The 26732-nt window shown below is 43.9% G+C and overlaps 1 protein-coding gene across 3 annotated transcripts in view; it reads right to left on the bottom strand.

The window, feature by feature from the left end:
* sptb (spectrin, beta, erythrocytic) overlaps window positions 1-26732 on the bottom strand; it is a 52338-nt gene that overhangs the window by 19500 nt on the left and 6106 nt on the right. For 2 of the 3 annotated variants that reach the window (XM_036954603.2, XM_036954604.2), the window contains exons 2-18: window positions 16225-16520; window positions 7894-8045; window positions 7406-7579; window positions 6151-6254; window positions 5710-5790; window positions 5435-5550; window positions 5077-5189; window positions 4763-4950; window positions 4325-4442; window positions 3913-4071; window positions 3364-3666; window positions 2441-2591; window positions 1855-1994; window positions 1420-1623; window positions 980-1255; window positions 456-706; window positions 90-227 (exon numbers count right to left, since the gene is read on the bottom strand). In XM_036954603.2, coding sequence (XP_036810498.2) covers window positions 90-227; window positions 456-706; window positions 980-1255; window positions 1420-1623; window positions 1855-1994; window positions 2441-2591; window positions 3364-3666; window positions 3913-4071; window positions 4325-4442; window positions 4763-4950; window positions 5077-5189; window positions 5435-5550; window positions 5710-5790; window positions 6151-6254; window positions 7406-7579; window positions 7894-8045; window positions 16225-16372 — 2816 coding nt within the window. In that variant the 5' untranslated portion in view covers window positions 16373-16520. Of the gene's footprint in view, window positions 1-89; window positions 228-455; window positions 707-979; window positions 1256-1419; window positions 1624-1854; window positions 1995-2440; window positions 2592-3363; window positions 3667-3912; window positions 4072-4324; window positions 4443-4762; window positions 4951-5076; window positions 5190-5434; window positions 5551-5709; window positions 5791-6150; window positions 6255-7405; window positions 7580-7893; window positions 8046-11740; window positions 13114-16224; window positions 16521-26732 lie in introns of those variants that run through there. The other variant, XM_036954605.2, reaches the window with a different exon arrangement.

Below are 26732 nucleotides of genomic sequence, written 5' to 3'. Positions count from 1 at the left end.
TAGACTGTGGATCATAATGACGACATGTCCTTTTTGCTACGAGTGTATACTACATCTACACATGAACATCACATCATCATGAGTCTCACCTCTTATTCAGTCTCGTCTGGCATTCCTTCACCTCTTTGGTACGAGGGTGCCTGCTGTCCTCAAGCTGCTTCACTGCTTTGTTGACATCATCAACCCGTGACTGGACGTTAGCCATGTCTGAAGAAAGTATACTCAACCTGGGAAGGAAAGAAATTGTAAGCACTAAATCAAACAGTATGTACCAGAGCAAGCAGGTTACATTCAGAGAAGCGACCAATCCCCCATCAGTCAGTCCAACTGTAACCCGCATTTGCAGAGATCTGATAGAGATGTGATTGGTGTCAGATTTATACAACTGTAAATGTACTGTTTATCATTGCTGGTACCCCAACAATATGACATGACGTCATATCTGTGGTTTGTACCTGTTCTGCACCACCTCCAAATCCTCTAGTTTCTCAGGCACATCCAGCCCTACCAGCCAGGTCTCCTTCTCGCCCATCCACAGCTCACAGGCGTCTGTCTCGCTGAAGATGATGTACAGGGCCATGGCATCATCCAGCTTCTTCTGTCGCAGGTCGCACAGGGACATCAGCTCCATGTACAGGTCTCTGATTTCCGTCAGACGTCTCTGGATGTCTGGCGTGTTACGCAGTTCCTCGGGTAGCGCCGCCGCCTGGTCACAGAAAGTTCTAGGTTTATTAGCCATATGTAATAAATACATTGGGGAAATCTGGGGAAATCATCAGAGCTCTTACAATAAAAACAGCATTAAAAACAGTAAGATTAATCTGGACGAATTTCAACAAATATACACATATGTGACAACTAGCGGTTAAAATCATGATGCTAACATAATCTAGTAGATCCTAATTGTAAAGCTATGTAAAGTATAGTAGCACAGGTTTTATAGGCAAGAACCAGCCATTTGGTCAGTCAGGTATTTTACCTGTTTGGTCAGAGCGTCAATGGTGGCTCCGTTCTTGGCCACGTCGTCCCTTAGGCCTCTGTGTCTCTTCAGCAGCCTCTGGGTGGTATACTCATCATGACCCACTTCATCACTAGTCATCTGCCTCTTGGCATCCAGCAGCCAGGCCTTCAGGTCATCAGCCTCTCCCTGGAACTGAAAGAACCTCTGGGTGTCCTGGAGGTTCTGCCTTCTGAACGCCGCCAGCTCCTCCAGCTGCTGCCACTGCCTCCTCACGTCCTCCATGCGATCCCCGACCTTACGATAACATAAACAAAAAAAATATGACTTTATTGTCCCCATGGGCACATTGTATTTGTGGCCATGTGCATACATATATTAAAGACATGTCATGTATAAACACATGGTATAGACAGTTACAAACAAAAGAAATACAGTCAACGTGGGGGGAAAAAAGCTACTTGTGGTGTGTCGAAGTGTCCAGCCTGGATTATCTTGTCTCCTTCGTCCATGATCTCCCGCAAGTGGACACGGCGGGCCCCCAGCTCGTCCTCGAAGGCACTGTGTTTGCTCTGCAGAGTCAGCACACTGGTCAGGTCCTTGCCGTAGTCCAGCGAGGAGAAGATGTGCTCCTTCTCCTTGATCCAGCTCTCCAGCTCGGCCATCTAAGATAAAACAAGGTACACTTCATAGTCATTGATCACAGAGACACTGAAATGTGCATTTTTCTTTATAAGAAAAAAAGCAGATATATTTTATAGTCAATTATCACAAAAACCCCTTGAGAAACCCACGGAGAGGTTGGAGGACAGGGTCCGCCGCAGTGCGTCGCCCCTGCCGTAGGCCCTTGCTTAAGGGTAAGACCTTTCAGTTGCCTACCTCTGTAGCCTACATACCTCCCAGAAGAAGTTCCAGAGGCGTCGGGACTGCTCCAGTCGGGCACGGCGCTGGGCTGCCAGGGCACACAGCTCCTGGTAACACAGGTCTAGGTGTTGCACCCGGTCCTTAATCACCTGGGGGTCACAGGGCTTGTAGCCTGGGAGGTGAGGACGGGGGAAGATTTAAAAACAAGAGCTTTTTGGCATGATTATGTACTGTGTCTTTTGGGTTAATACTTGACATGAAGGTATCTTTCGGGTTACACGTTAGAAAGGGAAAGAAAGGGAAAGGGCGATACCTAGTCAGTTATACAACGGAACGCATTCAACTGAAATGTGTCTTCCACATTTAACCCCTAACCCCTCTGAATCAGAGAGGTGCAGGGGGGGCTGCCTTAATCGACATCCACGTCATCGGATGAAGGTATCTCTTGGGTTACACTTCACCTGAAGGTATCTGTTGGATTACACTTAACATCTAGGTATGCTAAAAAGGATAATGTAAAGTGTTACCCTCTTTTGTTAGATGGGATGTACGGTCCAAGTACAAGACCAGTTGCTAAGGAGGGACAATTCAATGAATAGGAAAGTCGACTGCACTCACTGTCTCCATTGGCAAACTTGAGAGCAGCTGCATTGGCGTTGTGAACTCTCTCTGCCTGCACTGCGATGTCAGCCTCCACCAGAGCATGCTTCTGGAGCAGGTCCTCCACCTCCAACAGGTGCTTCCCAAAGTCAGGAGACAGGAGCCGAGCCTGGGGACATACCACAGGTTCAGGGGTCAGGGTTGAGAGGAAGAGGTGGCGGGGGTAAGGAAGGGGTCAAACATGGCAAAGGAATGTTCTGGCGTACAGATGTGGGAGCGTAATTTGACCCGTAGTTTTGTCGCAACAAAATATTACTGCAGAAACGGGATGTGAACGTTTAGTCCATAATGATGCTTGATAGGTGGTTAGGCTAAAGTGCAATACTGTTAATATAACCATGTGTTAGTGTGGGTTTTCAGTGAATTTATGAACATCATGAATACATCTGCATTTCCTGGTGCAGGAAAATTCTCAGCAACAAAAGAGTGATTAAATGAAATCCTACATCTATAGCTATAGCAGGGAGAAAGCTAACATATTCTTCTGTATGAATATAGATTCTAACCTTTAACCAACATGGCTTTTTCAGATTCATAATTTATAGATTCTGCACAGTGGTAGGCAACTAGATTCAGTCGCGGGCCAATTTTCAAACAAAAATGTCCAAACTCTCTCTCTCTATATATATATATATATATAATACTAAAACTTTGGGGGTCCCAAAAAAGTTTTTGGGCCTACGGACCACCTGTTGCCGACCTCTGGCCTATGATGTCTGTTTCCAATGGCTCAGTGGGTTAGCTAGCAAGTAACACAAGGGTTATAGGTTCGATTGCAGCAGGGGCTAGATATAGTGAAAACAACATGTACTATCAACATCTATAATTCTGCAAGTCACCTTCGATACATCATTTCTATGACCCTACTATTAATAATCTACCTTCATCTCATCGATCCAGTTGATAATGTACAACATCTCCTGGAAGATCCTCTGCAGGGTGAGGTTCTTGTCCAGGCGTGCTCTGCGAGCATTCAATAGTTCCAGTAGGTAATCCCGTAGCCTCAGGATGTTGTCCTTGCGCACGTCGATGCGCTTGGCGTCATGGTAGAGCTCAGACTGCAGCTCTTTCGAGATAGCCACTATGCCCTGGATGCGTTCCTCGTAGGCAGCGATGTCCGTCTCGATGGCGTCGTGCTTCTTCTTCGCCGCTTCCACCGCCGGCAGGTCGTAGCCAAAGTTGTCCTGAAGGGGGAAGGTGGGGGATGTTTCAGAGGTGAAGAGGTTAAACTGTTACGTATGTCTATTTGGAGAAGGAGGGTATTCTGACTTGAGATCTGTAAAAGTTTTCGCTCAATTATTCCACTGACATCAATGAAGGAATTTCGGTCCACTTATCTCAGCTCTGAATTGGCCCCAAAATGAATAGCGCATGTCTGTTTTGTTATGGACTATATGTGTGAAGGTGTGCTGTCCAAGTGGACATATTACCTGTGCCACCAGTCTCTGGTTCTCCAGTAGCCAGGTCTCTCTCATGGCAGCTTTCCTGTCAAAGCGTCTGGCCATCTGCTCCAGCTTCTCCTGGCGAATCAGCTCGTCTCTCAGGACACGCTCCCTCTCATGCTCCTCGCGTTCTAGGTGCTCCCAGGCCTGCAGAGGGCAACATGGTTGTTTAAAGTGCCAGCTGGCTACCGTAGGATCTCGTTATAATAAGTAATTATTCTATCTTTGTGCTTGTTAGCTTTGTCGGTTAATAAATGACCCATTACTGAATTGACTAAATGTGTCTCCTCCATTCCTGAATCCTGGCAGACTCAAAATAGCGTCAGTAAGTACGGAACCAGCCGACTAAATCAAACTTACACTCTTTGTTTCAGTATTACTGAAAACCCAGGTCTCTTACCCTGTTGATATCAGCCACTAGAGCCCCGTCCTTCGGGGTGTATACCCTCTGGTTGTTGGCTCTCATACGGCTCTGGATTGTGAACAGCAGCATCTCAAGGTGACCTTTCTCCTGGAACCTTGTCCATCACAGACAAAACAATAAACACTGTGTCAGAACCAGTACTTGTTGACCAGCACAGGAGGTTGGTGGCACCTTAATTGGGGAAGACGGGCTTGTGGTAATGGCTGGAGCGGGACAAGTGGAATGGTATCAGACGTGTTTTCATGCTAGAACTAGTGTTACAAACTTGCGGAAATGTTCCCCAAATTCCCAGTTTCGCATTTGGAGGATTCATGGAGGATTTCTAGAAAAACTTGATGTTTTGGGGGAAAATATAGTGGATTTGTGCAACCCTAGTTGGGGTATATTGTATTAAGGCATGCTGGTGTGACTAACTTGGGTGGTTTCTCCACTGTGCGGTAGGAGTTGAAAGCTTGGAGCTGCTGCTGGACACCAGTTAGAGAGTTGGCCAGTTTACGGTTGTTCAGGACGATGATGGTCTGCTCTATCCACATCAGCAGGTCTGACGATAGGGTCTCGTACTTGTCAATCATCTTCTCTGTCTCTATGGCATGGTCTAGCACCTAAAGGATGGACACAGAGGGTGAGGTTACCCAAGCGCTTTGATGTTTGGGTAAACAAAGCAAGCACGGATGTACACACGCACACACACAAGCATATACACACTGCATTATTTATCCCATCCTTACCTTGCCAACTCTCTTCCCCTCCACTGCTAGTGCCTTCATCTTGGAGAAGTAGTGGTAGAATGCTACAACATATGTGATGATGGACTTCTCATCTGGGTTCTCCGTGAACACATCTGCAAACAAACAGACAGTCCATGAAAGTTAGAAGATCACTGGACTCTTTTATTTCAGCCTTGAGTTCAGCTCATAAAGACTAGAAAGGACCGGTTACCCGAACACAGGTAAAGCGTAGTCCTGGACTTAAAAGCTATTTCAATAGAGATTATCCATTAAGCTTTTTAGTCCAGGTCTAGGTTTAATCTGTGTCTGGGAAAATGGCCCATAGTTCTAGATGAGGGAACATGAAATTGTAACTTGCCTTCGGGGTCTAACAGTTTGGTCACGCCAAGCTTCTGCTCTGCTACATTGAAGGCATTCTGGAGGTTATGGGTTGGGTTGGACTTCTTCAGGCCACCATAGTCCACCAGGTCTGGCCTGAGAGATTGAGAGAGAGTGAGAGTGAGAGTGAGAGTGAGAGTGAGAGTGAGAGAGAGAGAGAGAGAGAGAGAGAGAGAGAGCGAGAGAGAGATTTGCCTGCAAGGAGATCCATCGGAGATGGTATGGCATTATACACGGCATTATATCTCTTCTTACCTGTGTTTGTGTATGAGAGCATTGAACGCAATGCCATCTTTCCAACTGGTGGTGAAGTTGGTGATGTTCACATTCGGATATCTGTAAAAACACAAGAAGGACAAAGAGTCAATGTCACGGACTGACCTCAATCACAAACTGATCCCAGTAGTTTAGAGGACTTAGCAGCGTAATCAGATAAACTGATCTCTAATCAAGATGGCGTTATCCAGGCAACCCTGATCATTGATCATTTTGCGGTTCCAATGTCTCAGTGAGTTAGAGCATGGTTGTTGGCAACATCAGGGCTGAGGGCACAGAATTCCATATAGAAGCTCTATGGGTCCTATTCTCACACGGGCCAAACATCCTGAATATATGTGTCTCTGTCAACGCTGACAGTTCTGTTAGCTGCTTTGGATAAAATAGTCTACTAAATAAGACTCTTTTTTTCAATCTCACCCAGCAGTCTTCATCTGGCACCAGAGTAGCAGTGCGTCCTTGGCTGTGCGGCTTTCCCGTTGAGTCCCGTCTGCCTGTCCCATCTCCACCACAATGTCTTGGATCTGTAGGTCAGGGACAGGCAGGACAGACAGTCAACTACAGTAACGACAATGGAGTGGACACTAGACCAGATTGTTCTTACGTGGTAGAGGAGACAAGACCTACATAATGAAACCTAAATGTTATAGGGCATGTAGTGTATACATATTGTACATTCGAAAATGGAAGAATGTTTAGGCATAAACTGCCCATTTCCTATTTTAGGTTGAAGTATGAAGTGTATATTTTATCAGTATGAACCTATGAAAACAAGGTTGATCAAGTAATGTTTTAATTTACACTAATCGTAACCTTAGTTAAAACTGTTGATTTCCAAGGTTCCTATTTTCCCACTAACTGCACACACACACACACACGCACGCACGCACGCACGCACGCACACACACACACACACACACACACACGCGCACACGCACACGCATACAAATGCATGTACACACACAAACACACACAGCTATTTTCCCACCAACACACACACCAGAACGAACGAACGCACACACATCCAGACACACCTATTTTCCCACACACACTGTCAGTAATTAGAACAGTGATTTTATCTGTGAGACATACCGCTCCTCAGAGAGGCTAAATTTAGCACCGCTTTGCTTCTCTTCTCCTCCGTTTGTTCTGATGCTACGTAGGGATGCCGACAGAGGCTAGCTAGTCGTCTCCTCTTTTTCCCTCTCCTCCTTTTTGAAGGTGTGAATAATGCAGCAGCAAGGGCATATTGTTTGAACTAGCAAAGCTAAAAATAACAATAGGCTGTCAAATTGAAAATAAATACTGGATCAGCCTGTTCCCAGATAAAATAATCTAACACACGGTATGTTTTGTTTGGGATGTGGTTTTAGTTCTAGCACCAGATAAGGTCAGCTGTTGGCTGAAACCAGACCGTATACAGCTCCAGCCAGAGGGGATTTACGTTGAGTTCTAGTTGATTTTGTAACCAGTGTTGTTGTTATAGTGGTTAGCTAACTCACCAAGCCTAGTGGTCCCAAATCAGTTTGTTCTATCTTGCCACCTAGACATAGAAGTTGGCAATACAGAACAAACAGATCTGGGACCAGGCTAGCAGAGGGTGGTTTAAATTTAGGCCATTTTGTAACCTGTGTTTTTTTTGTGGTTGGCTAGAAGAAGAAGAATCCTAACTCACCTGGAATCTGAGGATGATGGTCCAGATGAGTCCCAGGATGAGGCGGTGGTTGCCGTCGACGATGTCGTGTGATCCCATGTTCTCCAGATGGACCCTCTGCTCCTTGAGGAACTGCAGGGCCTTGTCCACGTTCTCCAGGCAGTGGATACGCATACGACCCTTAGTGGGCTTGGGCTGGGGGGAGAGAGGGAGAGGATGGAGAGTAAGGGGCGGAGATAGGAAGGGAGAGAGAAGAGAGAGAGGAATAGAACGTAAACGTGTATTGTGTTGTGTGTAGTGTGTAGTGTGTTGTGTAGTGTGTGTTGTGTGTAGTGTGGTATTTAGTGCAGTGAAGTGATTAATGAGACTGCGACGAGTATTTCCATTCTGATCTGGACATCATCAGATCATGTCATAACAGGGACAAAGAAAGCACGCAGACTAAACACACATACAATACATCATAAATACACATACCGTCCAGGCCGTCCACACACACGCCCACGTACCAGTTTCTCTTCGGAGAGGACCTCCAGTAGTTTGATGAGCATGCGTCCATCCCTGAGGTCCAGGTACAGGTCAACGATACGGCAGTTGACCCGCGACAGGATGGAGTTGACCCACTTAGTGAAGGTCTTCTTCTGGACCGCCTCGCGCTCATCTGGAGGTAGACAGAAAGAGAACTAGGTTAGACAGTAATAACCTAGGAGTTTGTTTTGTTGGGGTTCATTCACCCAAGCACCTCTATACCAGTGGAATCTGAACTGTAAAAGAAGTGTTATACTTTTTGCTTTATCCTTTACGGGGGGGGGGGGGCAGGACACAAACGTAGCAGGACACAAACCAACTGTGGGCAGTTGCGTGAAGAAAAACTCAAGGCTTGACTGAGTAATTGTTGAGAACAGACATTAGAATCCACAAGGCCTCTGAGAGTAGGAACATCAGCGTTGTTGTGAGTTATGTAAGTTTGAATATCATGTCTCCCTACTGGTTAAGAGCAGGAGATCACAGTCACACTTTAAAGTCCCCATCAACACACTGTCAGCGTTTCAAATGGCACCATATTCCTCATTTAGTGCAGTACTTTTGACCAGGGTCCACAGTGTGTGTGTGTGTGTGTGTGTGTGTGTGTGTGTGTGTGTGTGTGTGTGTGTGTGTGTGTGTCCCAAATATAAGAGTGCAAAATACTGCATCCTTAATGACTTGTACTATAAATGATTCAGGCCCTCAGCCTGTGTAGAACAGAGACAGAGAGAGAGACAGAGTGAGAGAGAGGGAGAGAGAGAGAGAGACAGATAGAGAGGGAGAGAGACAGAGAGAGAGAGGGAGAGAGAGAGAGAAAAAGGGGTAAGAGAGAGGGAGACAGAAAAGAGGGAAGATAGAGAGAGTGAGAGATGGGAAGAGAGGGAGAGAGAAAGAGAGGGAGGCATGGGAAGAGTGAGAGAGCAACACACACTAAGAGAGTGGAAGGGAGGTAACCCCGAGATAGAGGGAGAAAGTAGGAGGACAAGCAGCTAGAGGGAAAGGTGAATGAGAGAAAATGGGGATAGAGAGAAAATTATACTGGTGGGGACAAGAGAGAGATGTAAGCTTCTAAGCCTGGTCTGTAGAGACCAAAATAGGAACATTTTTGACAAAAAAAAGAGTCCTTGCTTTTGAATCACTCAAAATGACATGTCATCATTGCTCTCACATCTATTCTCTGCATTGCCAAAATGTAACAAATCTGTCACCTTTGGCCATGTTATATAGTCCTATATTACATAAGAGACCAGGCAGTATTGTTAAATGAGTCATGTCCCATTCTGTTTCTTGCCTGGTAAATAACAAGGAGCCTACTGCACAACATTCACGTGGATCACCCCCACCATAATGAAAAAGTCATGACAAATAAAACGCACAACGCGCATCACAAATGGCCCCCTATTTCCTACGTAGTGCACTACTTTTGACCAGGGCTCACACTTCTCCCATCCAGGCCAGGTCTGTATCAGTACAGGCTGAACTAAATACTACTATGTTGTTTCACATGCTGCTGCTTCCCACTGATTTCCAGCCCTATCCGCACTCTGACTCCAGCGAGCGACAGCCACAAGACACATGACTTATTGATGCTGATGGGTTTTCCCCTGTACACAGGCAGAGCCAGAGAGCCAGAGAAAGAGCCACGCTCTTAGAATAAAATGTGTTCCCTGTCCCCATAGGAGAACCCTTTAAAGAACTTTTTTGGTTCCAGGTAGAACCATTTTGGTTCAAGGTAGAACCCTTTCCACAGAGGGTTCTACCTGGAACCAAAAAGGGTTACCTTGTGGGGACAGCCGAATAACTATTTTGGAGTGCAGAGCCAGGCTGTTTCCCCACAGTTAGCAGAGAGCTGGGCTAGCCACATCCAGCAGAGTCAGCCCAGCCGAGTCAGCCCAGCAGAGTCAGCCCAGCAGAGTCAGCCCAGCCGAGTCAGCCCAGCAGAGTCAGCCCAGCAGAGTCAGCCCAGCAGAGTCAGCCTAGCAGAGTCAGCCCAGCAGAGTCAGCCCAGCCGAGTCAGCCCAGCAGAGTCAGCCCAGCAGAGTCAGCCCAGCAGAGTCAGCCCAGCAGAGTCAGCCTAGCAGTCAGCCCAGCAGAGTCAGTCCAGCAGAGTCAGCCCAGCAGAGTCAGCCTAGCAGTCAGCCCAGCAGAGTCAGCCCAGCAGAGTCAGCCTAGCAGAGTCAGCCCAGCAGAGTCAGCCCAGCCGAGTCAGCCCAGCAGAGTCAGCCCAGCAGAGTCAGCCCAGCAGAGTCAGCCTAGCAGAGTCAGCCCAGCAGAGTCAGCCTAGCAGAGTCAGCCCAGCAGAGTCAGCCTAGCAGTCAGCCCAGCAGAGTCAGCCCAGCAGAGAGCCCAGCAGAGCAGAGTCAGCCTAGCAGAGTCAGCCCAGCAGAGTCAGCCCAGCAGAGTCAGCCCAGCAGAGTCAGCCCATCATAGCCTGAGACCATAGGACGTAAAGAGGAAAGGACTGGTAGTGTTACCTGCGGGTATGTAATCTCGGTTAACCCAGAACTAAAATCATGGTTTATGTTTACGTAGATGTCCACGAGAGATTAGTTTAGCTGGTATGTAACCTCGACTTGGAATCCATAACTAAATCAACTGTGTTGACGAGCTACTCCATTTGTCATATTAATGTTTGAAGTCTGCCATGAGAGACTATAGCGGCCTCTGCAACCGCCCACGGCTAAACACAAGAGCAGAGAACACAACACACTGTAAAAAAAGCCAACCAATTGCTTAACCAGCGTTATTCTGGGAGTTGGGTGGACTTCATAAGGACAGGAAATGTAGCTAATGTGTCAAAGTTTGTTCACTCAACAAACGTTGCTCACAGTGAGCTGGATGTATAAAACCTTGTCGAGTGAATGTTTTTCAATGTGTGTTTGCCTTTGTAAGTCAACACTGTATGTTGGTTCAGCTATATGCCCAAGTGTTGAGCAAACTCACAATCCTATCGCAGCTGGTTACCTTGCAATACGTTGAATCAGCAAACTCTGCTCGAAGTGAGCTGAATTAGAACAAGTTTGTTGAGTAAAATGAGAAATGTTTGTTTGCCCAAAACCAAGCAAAACCACGGCCATCGCTATCATATTTCTCAGCGCGCTCTATTGATTTCCACAATTGTTTGTTTCAATACCAGTTTTTTTTGCGTGTACATTGATTGGTTGATTCATTTTATGCTACACAAGCATCAATAACATTTATTTTTCTAAACGAATCCAATCTCTTAGCAGTTTGACTTATTGCACTCGTTACTGAGATGGCTGTTCCAGTTCAGAGGCCCTGGCAGTAATCACTCTTCCATGCCCTGGCAGTCATTCTCAATGCAGGTTGTGTGGGAAACTGGTCAAATTATGTTTGTAGTGTAGCTAGCCACTGCATGGCTCTGAATTGTCATAAAGAGTTCCGTTTTGCACCGGGAAATATGCAAATAAGGCACAATAAATTCTCAAGTTGAATTGTATGTTCACGCAACCCAAAATTCTAAGTTGAGGGAACATGCGATTCAAACTTGAGAATGTGTGTTGGTTCAGCTAAAGTCATATGCCCAAATTCCCAATCCTATTGCAGCTGGTTATTGTACACTGAATTACCTTTTTTTTACAGTGCACAACACAACGAGACAACGGGCAGAGCACAACGCAACACATCTGCAGCAGTCAAAACAGAGTCAGAACAAGCCATTAACAAAACCTGGCGGAGCCCGTGGTCTAGAAGCCCGGTTCAATCCCCACGTCCACCCTTTCTACTATTCTCCCACTTGCCTGTCTCACCCCCCCCCCCCCCCCCCCCCCACAAAAAAACGTAGATATCCTTCTATAACCAGAATACAACCTGACAACCTGACCAGTTTAGTCCGTTGGGAAGAGTGCTGCAGGAGTCTGGGTCTGGTGTGGAGCATGGTTGATGAGAGGACAGACTGACAGAGACACCGGGGTAGCAGAGGCACCCAGCACAGCTAAGCAACACCCACCCAGGCAGTGGGGAAAGACTTTTTAATGACATCATTTCAACTCAACACACAAGCCGCCTGAAGGAATCTGGAACAGGAGCAGGGTGAGAGGACAGAGACAAAGTAGAGGTAGAAATAAACAATGCATTGCAGACAGGTACAATGTATGACATTGTTACTCTAGCAGATACACAAAGACACACAACAGAGACAGAATGAAGTACAGTTGGCGGAGCGCAGCACAACGGAGATATAACACGCAGACAAGACAGAAAGACGTAACACTAACAAACGCATGATGGAATAACAAAAGCATAGGTCATGAATCAATATGAGGCAGGAGAGATGATGAAGACATAAACAGAAACACAGAGAGAGTACCAGGTTACATCATGGGAAAGAGAGTTGTGTGCATCCGCATTTGGGTGAATCCAGGGGGCTTTATTCAAAACACTCTGACTTTGAAGAGTTTCACATCTCTATAAGAATCCCCTGAGCCCATTAGACAGCAGCGGTCGGCTAAATGTTGAAATATACCAGAGAGAATAAATGAAAGTATGTCTCTCTCTTTCTCTTTCCAACCTGTCCTCTTGTCTTCCTCCTCTCCTCTCTCCTCCTCCTAATGTGTTTATGTCATCAGGGAGCTGGCTAGAACAAGCTAACGTAAATTCACAGTGACGGACAACCGCTCTCTTTGAAAATCGAATAACGGAGAGAGAAATGAGCAGTTAGGAGAGGAGGAGAAAAGGAAGAGAGGAGGGATGGATTATTCAATAGCTGTTCAACACAGTCATCTGTGGCAAACATGACGTTTCTGAATAGTCCCACAGCTCATCAGGAGAAAAGAAACCAAATGAATATGAATGCAGCTAGTGTTTACGTTACGTCATACCACGGTGGCGGCAGGTGAAAATAGTTCACGTGAAAGGTGAATGTGGCTAGTGTAACGGAGGGGTGGTAGCGCTGCTAACAAGGCAATTCGGGGAACACGATAATCATACATAATCAATCCCGCTCTGATGAAATGGGAACGAAAGGTTGCAACAACGGCCTGCCGTGAATGGTAGAGGGGGAAAAGAAAAACACGGCGTGTCCTTTTTAGGAGTTTGCTCCATGAAATATTCAGATCAAACTCAGCGAACAATTGGTGCATAGCCACTGCTTCCTGAACAAGAAATAAATAAATGCACACACATTAAAAAAGGGCCACTACAGTGGAAGCACAGCTCTTTTCCCCCGACTCTCCAGCTCACACGCCAGCAGGAACAATCAAACCACCCACATGCTCGCTTGCATCACAAGCTAGACCTCGCCATCAACCCCTCCCCCGCCTCAATCTGTCCCAAACACAGAGAGAGGGATGGGAAGGGCACACAAGGAAACGGTGCTCTCTTTTTTTACCCACTGTGGGGTTGGAGGTGAGAGGTGGGAGGGACAAATTCCCATCACCACCATCCCCACCACCACCACTGCAAGACTGGACCTTAACCCTAACCCTGAGCGGTGGGAATGAGAGAGGGTGGGCCGTGAACCCACCTCTACCATCACCACCCCCAGCCCCAGACTGGACCTCGACAGTAACTTGTAGCTAGTGTCCAACCCACTACCAACACCATCACCCCCAGACCAGTCTGGACACCAGATACCTTGCAGCTGCCTGAAGCGTCCATCCAGGATGGAGTTGAAGCAGATGTTGGAGGTACTGTAGCTCAGCCACCTCGCCTTCTTCATACTCCTGCCAGAGGTGGAGGCGTAGGAGGAGGTGGTAGGGGGCGGAGCGGGGCGCGGGAGAGAGGGGACATGACGCTGCTGACGCCTGGCGGGGGTGCAGGTGGAGGAGGACGAGGAGGAAGAGGAGATGGGGGAGAGACCCAGACCCAGTCTCAGAGGATGAGGTGCTCCAGATCCTGTCTTGGATATAACCCGGAGGGTCCCATTCCTCTCAGGCTGGTTCTCTGGCTCCTGCCTGGTCCTCCCATCGCCCTTAGCTTCCCTCCTCAGGGCTCTGTGGATGGGTGGGGTGCTCCGGCTGCGGCTGCTGCTGCTCAGAGTTGCCCGGAGCGGGGTCTCTCTTCCTGGGGTGATGGCTCTGTCCCTGGTGGCCTCTCTGTAACTGTCCCTGTCCCTCCCTAGCGCCACTCCACTGGATCGGAGGTCTGTGGAGGTCTCTCTGTTGGTTTCCCGGGTCACCCTGGTCTTCAGGCTGATCTTCACCTCTCGGAGCCGAGGCTGGGTGACGGCACGCAACAGACATGGAGACGGGCTGCTCATCTTGAGTCCTGAGTCCTGACCCCAACAATGGAGGGAGTCTGCAGGACCTGGAGTATGGAGCTGGGAGAGATGCTCAGCTCAGCAGCACTCCACTTCTCTCCTCTTCTCTCTCACACTCTCTCACTCTGTCCTCTTCTCCTGTTCCCTCTACCTCTCCCGTATGACTCTCTCCTGTTCCCACCCCTCTCTCTCGCTCTCTCTCTCTCCCTCACTCTCTTTCTCAGCTCAGCTCGGAGTGGTTCTTTCTCCAGCGCACCAGCCATGCATACAATATGTTCCAGGCTGCACACAAGTGTTCCTGACAAGGCTGTGCACCCCCCCCCCCCCCCCCCAACTAAATGGGACGTGTAGGTTGGAGGGCTTATCCTTTGCACATGCCTCAGTGATCATACATTTTAAACAGTGGGTGAACATCTTCATCACAGTGGATCAGACAAGGCATTCCCAACCTGAATTTTAGAAGGTTATGACTTTAGATGTAGAGTCGATGTTTGTTGTAGGGTCTAACATGTTGTGTCATGTAAGTGTAATCTCATTATGAACAGCTCAGACAGTAGATGTAGCTCACACTACTACTTCCTCTTTCCATTGCCTACCTCATTCTCTCTCCCCCTTCCCTCTCTCTTTCATTCTCTCCCTCCCTCGCTCTTTCTCTGGCATTCTCTCTTTCATCCCCCCCCTCTCTGTCTGTGACAGGACACTGATTGCATTACAGAGACAACAGTGCAGTAACACAACACACCAGCTAGCTACACTCTTAGAGCATAAGGTGCCAAAAGGGTTATTTGGTTGTCGCCATAGGAGAACCCTTTGAAAAACCATTTCTGGCTCCAGGTAGAACCTATTTGGTTCGGCCTCCCGAGTGGCGCAGCTGTCTAAGTCACTGTGTCTCAGTGCTAGAGGCGTCACTACAGATCCAGGTTCTATCCCGCTGACACGGTCGCCAGTTGGACGGTGTTTCCTCCGACACATTGGCGCGACTGGATTGCGGGTTCAGCGAGCAGTGTGTCAGGAAGCAGTGCGGCTTGGCGGGGTCGTGTTTCTGGAGGGCGCATGGCTCTTGAACTTCGCCTCTCCCGAATCCGTACGGGAGTTGCAGCGATGGGACAAGACTGCAACTACCAATTGGATATTGCGAAAAAGGGGTCAAAAGTACCAACAAAAATTTGAAATAATGTGGAGTTGTCCATGGCATCACTGACCCTACCACTGTGTGTGGCTATAGAGCTATGTGCCCCTCACCTCTGCATCTCCAGTCCCATGGTTCATCTGTTCCCATGTTCCATAGACGGAGGTACTATTTAAAAGGCCTTCAGAGTGAGTACTTATTGGCCCCAAAGGTGTGTCACTGATTACAATCTCAGGCAGATATCCCAGAGATCCAAGCTATCCGCATCTTTCAAACCCTATTTCCATATAGTGCACTACTTTTGACCAGAGCCAATGGGTCCTGGTCAAAATGGCGCAATAAATAGGGAAACATGGTGCCATTTGGGACTCGGGGGGGGGGGGGGCAGCTGTCCACATCGCTCACACTGGAGCATTCTGGGAATGTGCAAATGATCCCAGCAACTTTAGGGGTATGTGTGTGTGTGTGTGTGGGGGGGGGGGGGGGGGGGGTAAGAGAGACTGTACGTATGATAAGTCTCAACTGCTCTGCTGGGAGTGTGTGTGGCTGACAGCCAAACTCAGACATGATGATACAAGGCTCAAAGCTATCAGGGACTTATTAAACATACTGCACAGCATAAACAAGCCTAGATAGTATTCTGCCACTGCCATCTTTCATGTTTTCTTATATGGACAGAATATAGACATTGAAATAGATGAGACATATGGATGGAAATGGAAATACAAGGAGTGGTGGGACTAGCATTTGATCCCATGCAGGCATGCACTGTAAGCGGTGGTACTAGCTGCTCGTGGCTAGCTAGATCATCCCCAGGCTTAGCGTTTTGCCAAGAGGCTGATTCATATAATAGCTGATTCCAAGAGACAGTAGGTGACAGAGAACGACCCATAAGGGAAAAACACCCCAATAACACAACCCAGCCCACATCAGAGCCCTAGGTCTCCCCTCCCAGCTCCAACTCACCTGTTAGGGTTTTGATGCGTGACCTCTCAAAAAGTCGTACAGAGCTCTTGTCATTGTCCAGCTCCTCTTCCAGCAGCTCGAAGCGCGTGTTGATGCGGCTATACTGCTGAGTGATCTCCACGTTGTCGAAGTCCGTGGTGGACGTCATGGCAGCAGCCAGCTTGGCGGTGGGACGGGGGCCGTTGGCTGGGGTGAGGTAATTGGGGGCCAGGGACAGCCTCAGCTGCTCTGGGAGGGGAGGATGAGGAGTGGAGGAGGGAGATATACAGTAGAATGGACCTCACACAGCAGGACGTCTGAAAGAAGGAGAAATAAAGAGCTATTAGCATTGATGTTTTTTCCATCTTTGTTTCACAGACATATGTGTGGAGACAGGGTTTTCTATCAAAGGTCAATGGCTGTATTATGTTCTGGGTAGGATAGTTGTATTATGTTATGGGTAGGATAGTTGTATTATGTTATGGGTATGATAGCTGTATTATGTTATGGGTATGATATATGTATTATGTTCTGGGTATGATATCTGTATTATGTTATGGGTAGGATATCTGTATTTTGTTATGGGTAGAATATCTGTATTATGTTATGGGTAGGATATCTGTATTATGTTATGGGTATGATAGCTGTATTATGTTATGGGTAGAATATCTGTATTATGTTATGGGTAGGATATCTGTATTATGTTATGGGTAGAATATCTGTATTATGTTATGGGTAGAATATCTGTATTATGTTATGGGTATGATATCTGTATTATGTTATGGGTATGATATCTGTATTATGTTATGGGTATGATAGTTGTATTATGTTATGGGTATGATATCTGTATTATGTTATGGGTAGAATATCTGTATTATGTTATGGGTATGATAGTTGTATTATGTTATGGGTATGATATCTGTATTATGTTATGGGTAGAATATCTGTATTATGTTATGGGTAGGATATCTGTATTATGTTATGGGTATGATATCTGTATTATGTTATGGGTATGATATCTGTATTATGTTATGGGTATGATAGTTGTATTATGTTATGGGTATGATATCTGTATTATGTTATGGGTAGAATATCTGTATTATGTTATGGGTAGAATATCTGTATTATGTTATGGGTAGGATATCTGTATTATGTTATGGGTATGATATCTGTATTATGTTATGGGTATGATATCTGTATTATGTTATGGGTATGATAGTTGTATTATGTTATGGGTATGATATCTGTATTATGTTATGGGTATGATATCTGTATTATGTTATGGGTATGATAGTTGTATTATGTTATGGGTATGATATCTGTATTATGTTATGGGTAGAATATCTGTATTATGTTATGGGTAGAATATCTGAATTATGTTATGGGTAGGATATCTGTATTATGTTATGGGTATGATATCTGTATTATGTTATGGGTATGATATCTGTATTATGTTATGGGTATGATAGTTGTATTATGTTATGGGTATGATATCTGTATTATGTTATGGGTAGAATATCTGTATTATGTTATGGGTATGATAGTTGTATTATGTTATGGGTATGATATCTGTATTATGTTATGGGTAGGATATCTGTATTATGTTATGGGTAGAACATCTGTATTATGTTATGGGTAGAATATCTGTATTATGTTATGGGTAGGATATCTGTATTATGTTATGGGTAGAATATCTGTATTATGTTATGGGTACAATAGTTGTATTATGTTATGGGTATGATAGCTGTATTATGTTATGGGTATGATATCTGTATTATGTTATGTGTTATGATATCTGTTTTATGTTATGGGTAGGATAGTTGTATTATGTTATGAGTATGATATCTGTATTATGTTATGGGTATGATAGCTGTATTATGTTATGGGTATGATATCTGTATTATGTTATGGGTAGGATAGTTGTATTATGTTATGGGTATGATATCTGTATGGGTATGATATCTGTATTATGTTATGGGTATGATATCTGTATTATGTTATGGGTAGGATAGTTGTATTATGTTATGGGTATGATATCTGTATGGGTATGATATCTGTATTATGTTATGGGTAGGATAGTTGTATTATGTTATGGGTATGATAGCTGTATTATGTTATGGGTATGATATCTGTATTATGTTATGGGTAGGATAGTTGTATTATGTTATGGGTATGATATCTGTATGGGTATGATATCTGTATTATGTTATGGGTAGGATAGTTGTATTATGTTATGGGTATGATAGCTGTATTATGTTATGGGTATGATATCTGTATTATGTTATGGGTATGATATCTGTATTATGTTATGGGTAGGATAGTTGTATTATGTTATGGGTATGATATCTGTAAGGGTATGATATCTGTATTATGTTATGGGTAGGAGAGTTGTATTATGTTATGTGTATGATAGCTGTATTATGTTATGGGTATGATATCTGTATCATATTATGGGTATGATATCTGTATTATGTTATGGGTAGGATAATTGTATTATGTTATGGGTAGGATAGCTATATTATGTTATGGGTATGATAGCTGTATTATGTTATGGGTATGATATCTGTATTATGTTATGGGTAGGATAGTTGTATTATGTTATGGGTATGATATCTGTATTATGTTATGGGTATGATATCTGTATTATGTTATGGGTAGGATAGTTGTATTATGTTATGGGTATGATAGCTGTATTATGTTATGGGTATGATATCTGTATTATGTTATGGGTATGATATCTGTATTATGTTTTGGGTATGATATCTGTATTATGTTATGGGTAGGATAGTTGTATTATGTTATGGGTATGATATCTGTATTATGTTATGGGTAGGATGGTTGTATTATGTTATGGTTATGATATCTGTATTATGTTATGGGTATGATATCTGTATTATGTTATGGGTATGATATCTGTATGGGTATGATATCTGTATTATGTTATGGGTATGATATCTGTATTATGTTATGGGTATGATATCTGTATTATGTTATGGGTAGGATAGTTGTATTATGTTATGGGTATGATAGCTGTATTATGTTATGGGTATGATATCTGTATTATGTTATGGGTAGGATAGTTGTATTATGTTATGGGTATGATATCTGTATGGGTATGATATCTGTATTATGTTATGGGTAGGATAGTTGTATTATGTTATGGGTATGATAGCTGTATTATGTTATGGGTATGATATCTGTATTATGTTATGGGTATGATATCTGTATTATGTTATGGGTAGGATAGTTGTATTATGTTATGGGTATGATATCTGTATGGGTATGATATCTGTATTATGTTATGGGTAGGAGAGTTGTATTATGTTATGTGTATGATAGCTGTATTATGTTATGGGTATGATATCTGTATCATATTATGGGTATGATATCTGTATTATGTTATGGGTAGGATAATTGTATTATGTTATGGGTAGGATAGCTATATTATGTTATGGGTATGATAGCTGTATTATGTTCGGGTAGGATAGCTGTATTATGTTATGGGTATGATATCTGTATTATGTTATGGGTAGGATAGTTGTATTATGTTATGGGTATGATATCTGTATTATGTTATGGGTATGATATCTGTATTATGTTATGGGTAGGATAGTTGTATTATGTTATGGGTATGATAGCTGTATTATGTTATGGGTATGATATCTGTATTATGTTATGGGTATGATATCTGTATTATGTTATGGGTATGATATCTGTATTATGTTATGGGTAGGAGAGTTGTATTATGTTATGGGTATGATAGCTGTATTATGTTATGGGTAGGATGGTTGTATTATGTTATGGTTATGATATCTGTATTATGTTATGGGTATGATATCTGTATTATGTTATGGGTATGATATCTGTATGGGTATGATATCTGTATTATGTTATGGGTAGAATATCTGTATTATGTTATGGGTAGAATATCTTATGGGTATGATATCTGTATTATGTTATGGGTAGGATAGTTGTATTATGTTATGGGTATGATATCTGTATGGGTATGATATCTGTATTATGTTATGGGTATGATATCTGTATTATGTTATGGGTATGATATCTGTATTATGTTATGGGTATGATATCTGTATGGGTATGATAGCTGTATTATGTTATGGGTATGATATCTGTATTATGTTATGGGTAGGATAGTTGTATTATGTTATGGGTATGATATCTGTATGGGTATGATATCTGTATTATGTTATGGGTATGATATCTGTATTATGTTATGGGTATGATATCTGTATTATGTTATGGGTAGGATAGTTGTATTATGTTATGGGTATGATATCTGTATGGGTATGATATCTGTATTATGTTATGGGTATGATATCTGTATGGGTATGATATCTGTATTATGTTATGGGTATGATATCTGTATGGGTATGATATCTGTATTATGTTATGGGTATGATATCTGTATTATGTTATGGTATGATATCTGTATTATGTTATGGGTATGATATCTGTATTATGTTATGGGTAGGATAGTTGTATTATGTTATGGGTATGATATCTGTATGGGTATGATATCTGTATTATGTTATGGGTAGGATAGTTGTATTATGTGTATGCATAAAACAAAATAAAGAACCCAGAAGACTACCTGTTTATGTGTTGTGCATATGTTGTCTGTCAATGGTTATTCTTACTTGTTTTGTACACCAGAGGGCACTATATGTTGGGGTCATGGGTCACTGGTCAGTTTGTGTATATAGGTAGCACAGGTGACCAGGAAGTGTTAGCACAGGTGAGAGGAGAGCACATATAGTTGTTACCGTGTCACAGATATAGCTTTTAGAATGCATCTCTCTCTGCACCTCTTCTATAGGAATATGTGTTTTGGAGCTATTTATATTTTATATACCCAATAAATGAGAATTTCACCCAGAAAGAGTAACGTTTGGAAAGTTGATTTTTGTGGACGTGTTATGGACAGCTCTCTCCTGTGCCAGTGGCTTTTCATAGGGAATCGCCTCTACATGAAGTCTTGCTAAAATATACTAGTGGCAAGTAGCCTAGCGGTTAAGAGCGTTTGGCCAGTAACTGAAATGTTGCTTAGTTGAATCCCTGAGCCAACTAGGTGAAACAAATCTGCCGATGAGCCCTTGAGCAAGGCACTTAACACTAATTGCTACTGTAAGTAACTCTGGATAAGAGTGTCTGTTAAATGATGTTAGGGAAGAGAGGGAAATGGAAATACAAAAACACCTCCCTTTATATGTTAGTATTTAGTATAAAAAAAGACTGCCTGTCCAAAATCTACAATTTCAAACAAAAAGATGGCAGACTATAGGAAGACAAGAAACTGTTCTGAATGTAAAGCAAAAATTCCAAGAGAAGAAATGCTGTAACATACATCCTAGGAATGTATACTGTTTTGTTTACAATCTTTTGCTGCTATTTAGGAATCACAAGTAGTTCCCTTCACTCCTCAAGTCACTCATCCCTCATCAGCCGTGGCCATTTTGAGCCTGACATATCCCCCAACCGTCACAGAGTGGGGTGTGTGTGTGTATGGAAAGGCGGGTAAAGGTTAGCCACCAAGATAGCTCTATCTTAGTGCAGCGTGCCGCTCTTATCACCCCACACAAGGGAAGGGCAACCCCCTATCTGTCTCTACTGGGGAACTTGATGAATGTTACGCACAAACCGCCGTCCTGTGATGCTGTACGGTCAACGTTTCAACTGTAAATGTGGGTCTGTGTGTTTCTGCTGGCTACATCTGGTTTCATGTTAGTGTGGCTGGGAGGCAGGTCGCCTAACAGTAACAGAAAGGTGAATGGTTTGAATCCATGAGCTGACTAGGCAACAAAAAAAATTGGTTGATGTGCCCTTGAGCAAGGCACTTAACCCTACTTGCTCTGGATAGGAGTGTCTGCTAAATATTGTGTGGGAATGTGTCTGTACAGTCCAATGAATATAAGCATTTTATTGGACGGTGAATACCATGTTTATCCTGCACTTACGAATAAAATAATACAACTTGAAACATACTGTGTCTCAACTGCATCTCAAGGATTCAGTCCAACCCGGTATGATTACTTTGAGTTCTACTCACATGTTCAGAGGTGTGACTGTACCATCTTTGTTGTGGAGATACAGTCACACTATGCACATTACCTCTCCCCTCCCCTTACACGACAAAGTCAACCTCTGGTTTTAAGGAGATAAAAGGATGACTGGTTCTTTTCCATTCAGAGAAGGGGCCCTGGTTGTGGTTACGTAGTATACAGTGGTGTGAGTCCCGGTGGATCGAGACTCAGTTTAGCCTTTATAGATCATAATAAATAAGAGGGAGGATCGTAGATCAGCACTTCCTTTTTTTAATTGTATTTTATTTATTTCACCTCTATTTAACCAGGTTAAGACCCACTGAGGTTAAGAACCTCTTTTGCGAGGGCGACCTGGCAAGAAGGCAAAACAGGGAAATGGCAGCGTGTCCATAAAATATTACCAAAAGAAAACATACAAAATGCAAAACAAAAGACAACGTGTCACAAGTTACGAATACAATTGAATATTACAAACAGCTGCGGTTATCACAAACAGTGTTGTCAATCAGAGTCTTAAAAACAGGCAAGGACTAACTCCCTAATTTCACTAACTATCTTTTGAAGCATGGTCCAGGATGAAGGGGCATTATGGGAAAAATATTGTTTCCCCATTTCAGTTCTAGCTGTAGGAACAGACAGGGACAACAGCGACTGTGAGCGAAGACTATATTGAGTGACTGATCTGCTCGGTAAGGAACAGAGATACTCTAAGGCGCTTTGTGAATTCAGGCCCAGGTCTCCCTCCTCCTCATCTCTGTATCAGTCCCGTGCAGGGGGATGTTATCAGACATAACCCTACCTCCACCCACTGACTAGCAGCACAGGGGATCCCCTTATCACCGCACACACAACCTGGGCTAGCTCCAACAGAGCAGGCATGTCCCTACGCTATGTGACGTGCACGTCTGCTGACACCATTAAATCCACTAGCCTAACTGCATGAAACCCAGGACGCCATGTTGCTCTGGGCCAAACTGACGACAGGAGCACATGTCATGGCATAGCCTCTCTGGATTCTACATGGCATGGACAAAGACTACCTCTTCACTGAACTGGCAACCTCTACCCAGGCACAGCTTAGTTCAGGTGGAGGCAGAAACCTTAGCCCCATTACAGTCCTTGCCAATTATAATATCAAAAACACCAGCTGGGTACATTCAGCAAGATACGACCTTCAATAAATCATCCTGATTGAACAGTGATTAGACCGCCTATTCAAACCTTTTCAAATTAATTTCATGATAGCTAGAGAGGGGAATGGAAATACAAAAACACCTCCCTTTGTGTAAAATATAAAGGCTAACACAAAACAACCGAGCAGGAACCATGGCAACTAACTAGAGAACACAGCCAGACAATGTTCCATCTGTAATTCTTGGATTTTCTGAGTAGCATGGAAAGTGGAGAGGGAGAAAGGAGAGATGGCAGATGGGTGTGGTTAGGAGGACTAGCGACTCAACGTGTGGGAAAGTGTAACAGCAACAGCTGGAGTGAGGTCTTGTGTCATCTCGTCTTCGCATGGTGAAAATCTGGTAGAGGCAAACACTGCCAGGGAAGCTGCCCCACAGTGAATAAAGAAAAAGCTATATCAAAGAGTGTGACAGAGAGAGACAGGAGGGGCAATCATCTACCTTGCTCCCCTACACTCGGGGACAGTCTGAGATCTGTCATTCCTGCTTCTGATAGATTGTTAATATCTATAGATTGTCCTCTAATGCACAACTATACCTGCCACACAGACAGAGACAACACTACACCATATGCTTTTCATAGACACTACCACAACATATCAATCTTCACATAAAAAGATCCCACTGGGCACAGATGTCAGTTCAATGTCTATTTTTGATTTACATTTGAGTTGTCATGAATTCAACGTGAAATCAAAAAAAAATATCACCATGACATTTGATTTGGGTAAAAAAAATCTGCACATTTAAATTCGGGGGTTGAAATTACGTTGCTGGTTTGAATTCCTGAGCTGACTAGGTGAAATCTGTTGATGTGCCCTTAAGCAAGGTACTTCACCCTACGTGCTCTGAATAAGAGTGTCTGATAAAAATGACTGAAACGGAATGGTCAAGTGGCTTCATGTTGATTTTAATATTGAGTTAAACCCTCATTAATTTAGGATATGAACATGACAGTATATTATATTACTATACCATTTGTAGCCTACTAGAACGGCAATACTAAACCCTGTTTGGACCGCGATCTTGGGAGAGGTTAGGGACAGTATTGGGTGTTCCAAAATAGGGGAGGGTTGTCAAACTTCTGGGGGGCTTTGGGGAGGGTTGTATGGTTTTTTATTGGGCACAGGGGAGGGTAGAGAGTTTTCTCCCAGGTTTGCATTCGCTCTTTTGCAGGTTGTACTATATCATTTCTTCCATCCTAGCCAAATGTCTTCATCTGCTTCCATGCGCCTCCCCCATATCAAGGTGTTTTGGTACTACCCTCATGCGCGACGTTTTTCTGCGAGGTAACTTTTACTATACCACAGGTCAATATAGTCTACCAGTCTGTCTATCCTGCCCACTATCCACTATTAATAGTGACAATAGTGGTAGGTGGAGCATTTGTACATATTTGCAATAGGCTATTAGCAATCATACCACACGTAAAAGCATTCAAAGCTGCATCAATTTTCAATATGAATCCACAATAACAACTATGAATAGCCGATAGGCAGTGGAGAGGCCAGGTGCATCACTGTGCATGAAATAACAGTGAAGACATGAGACACGCAGCTGGAAATGATCCCCTATTGGATCTTGTTTAGAGACAATACAGGCAGAGCAAGCATTAAGCCTCCTCTCCAATACGAGGGCTTTTCCTCGCGCACCTAGAACGCTTCAATATAGCCTAAATATTTGTCATTTGAAATGTGTTACACTGTATATGTGGCATAAACACAACCAGTCACCATGTTTTCAATCTGATTTGTCTACTTTAAAAGTCTCCTCTGGGCATACGCACATTTGTCCAAAATATCATTCCAGCATCCTCAAAATGGCTTGATATCAACCAGGTCTCCATCCAACCTTTTTATGCAAGTAAAGTACATGTTGGATTACAAAATGTCACCACATCCTGGGAAAGAATGCAGTTTATCAGGCCAGAGTTTCCCAAACTCGGTCCTGTCCCCCTGGGTGCACGTTTTGTTTCCCCCTGGGTGTACGTTTTGTTTCCCCCTGGGTGTACGTTTTGTTTCCCCCTGGGTGTACGTTTTGTTTCCCCCTGGGTGTACGTTTTGTTTCCCCCTGGGTGCACGTTTTGTTTCCCCCTGGGTGTACGTTTTGTTTCCCCCTGGGTGCACGTTTTGTTTCCCCCTGGGTGCACGTTTTGTTTCCTCCTGGGTGCACGTTTTGTTTCCCCCTGGGTGTACGTTTTGTTTCCCCCTGGGTGTACGTTTTGTTTCCCCCTGGGTGTACGTTTTGTTTCCCCCTGGGTGCACGTTTTGTTTCCCCCTGGGTGTACGTTTTGTTTCCCCCTGGGTGCACGTTTTGTTTCCCCCTGGGTGTACGTTTTGTTTCCTCCTGGCTGCACGTTTTGTTTCCCCCTGGGTGCACGTTTTGTTTCCCCCTGGGTGTACGTTTTGTTTCCCCCTGGGTGCACGTTTTGTTTCCCCCTGGGTGTACGTTTTGTTTCCTCCTGGGTGTACGTTTTGGTTTAATGCCCTAGCACTACACATATGATTCAAATAACCAACTCAGCATCAAGCTTTGATTATTTGAATCAGCTGTGTGGTGCTAGGGCAAAAACCAAAATGTGCACCCAGGGAGGACCTCAGGACCAAGTTTGGGAAACCTTGTATTAGGCTACATGTTAAATAATGATGAACTTCACAGGGTGGTAAAAGTGCATGGGGATGATCTTGATGCTCCATTCAATAAATATTGAGGGTCTTATTCTTGTGACATGTTGATTGGCTGCCATTTGACAAATTAAATTAATTAAATAAAACAAATTGGCCTGTAGGCTGCAAGTTGGGGAACCCGAAAGACTGTGGAAATAATAGTATTAATAGTATTAATTGAACTTGAAATTGAACCACAGAATTATCACTGACTCAGCCCCCAGGTACCTATCCAACAAAAAATTCATTTGTTAGTGTCCAAATCAAATCAAATTGTATTTGTCACATGCGCCGAATACAACAGGTGTAGTAGACCTTACAGTGAAATGTTTACTTACAAGCCCTTAACCAACAATGGAGTTTTAAGAAAATACTAAGAGACTCTAATATTCACTGTTTTAAATATGCGTCTATCTGGTAGGAATACATTGTTAAATACCTGCGCTTTTGAGTGGAACAAAGTACCACAGCAACTCAAAGCCATACCAACCATAACCACTTTTTAAGGTCAAAAGCTGCCTTATGTGTGAACAGTATATATTTTTGGGATTGTTTCTCTGTAATATGTCTGTATCTATGTCATTTATATGTATTTATATACAAAAAAAGAT

Source organism: Oncorhynchus mykiss, chromosome 19 (assembly GCF_057628025.1).
Source record: "Oncorhynchus mykiss isolate SJ-2025 chromosome 19, ASM5762802v1, whole genome shotgun sequence".
NCBI classification, from domain to species: Eukaryota; Metazoa; Chordata; class Actinopteri; order Salmoniformes; family Salmonidae; genus Oncorhynchus; species Oncorhynchus mykiss.
This window is presented reverse-complemented; position numbering and strand designations above follow the sequence as displayed.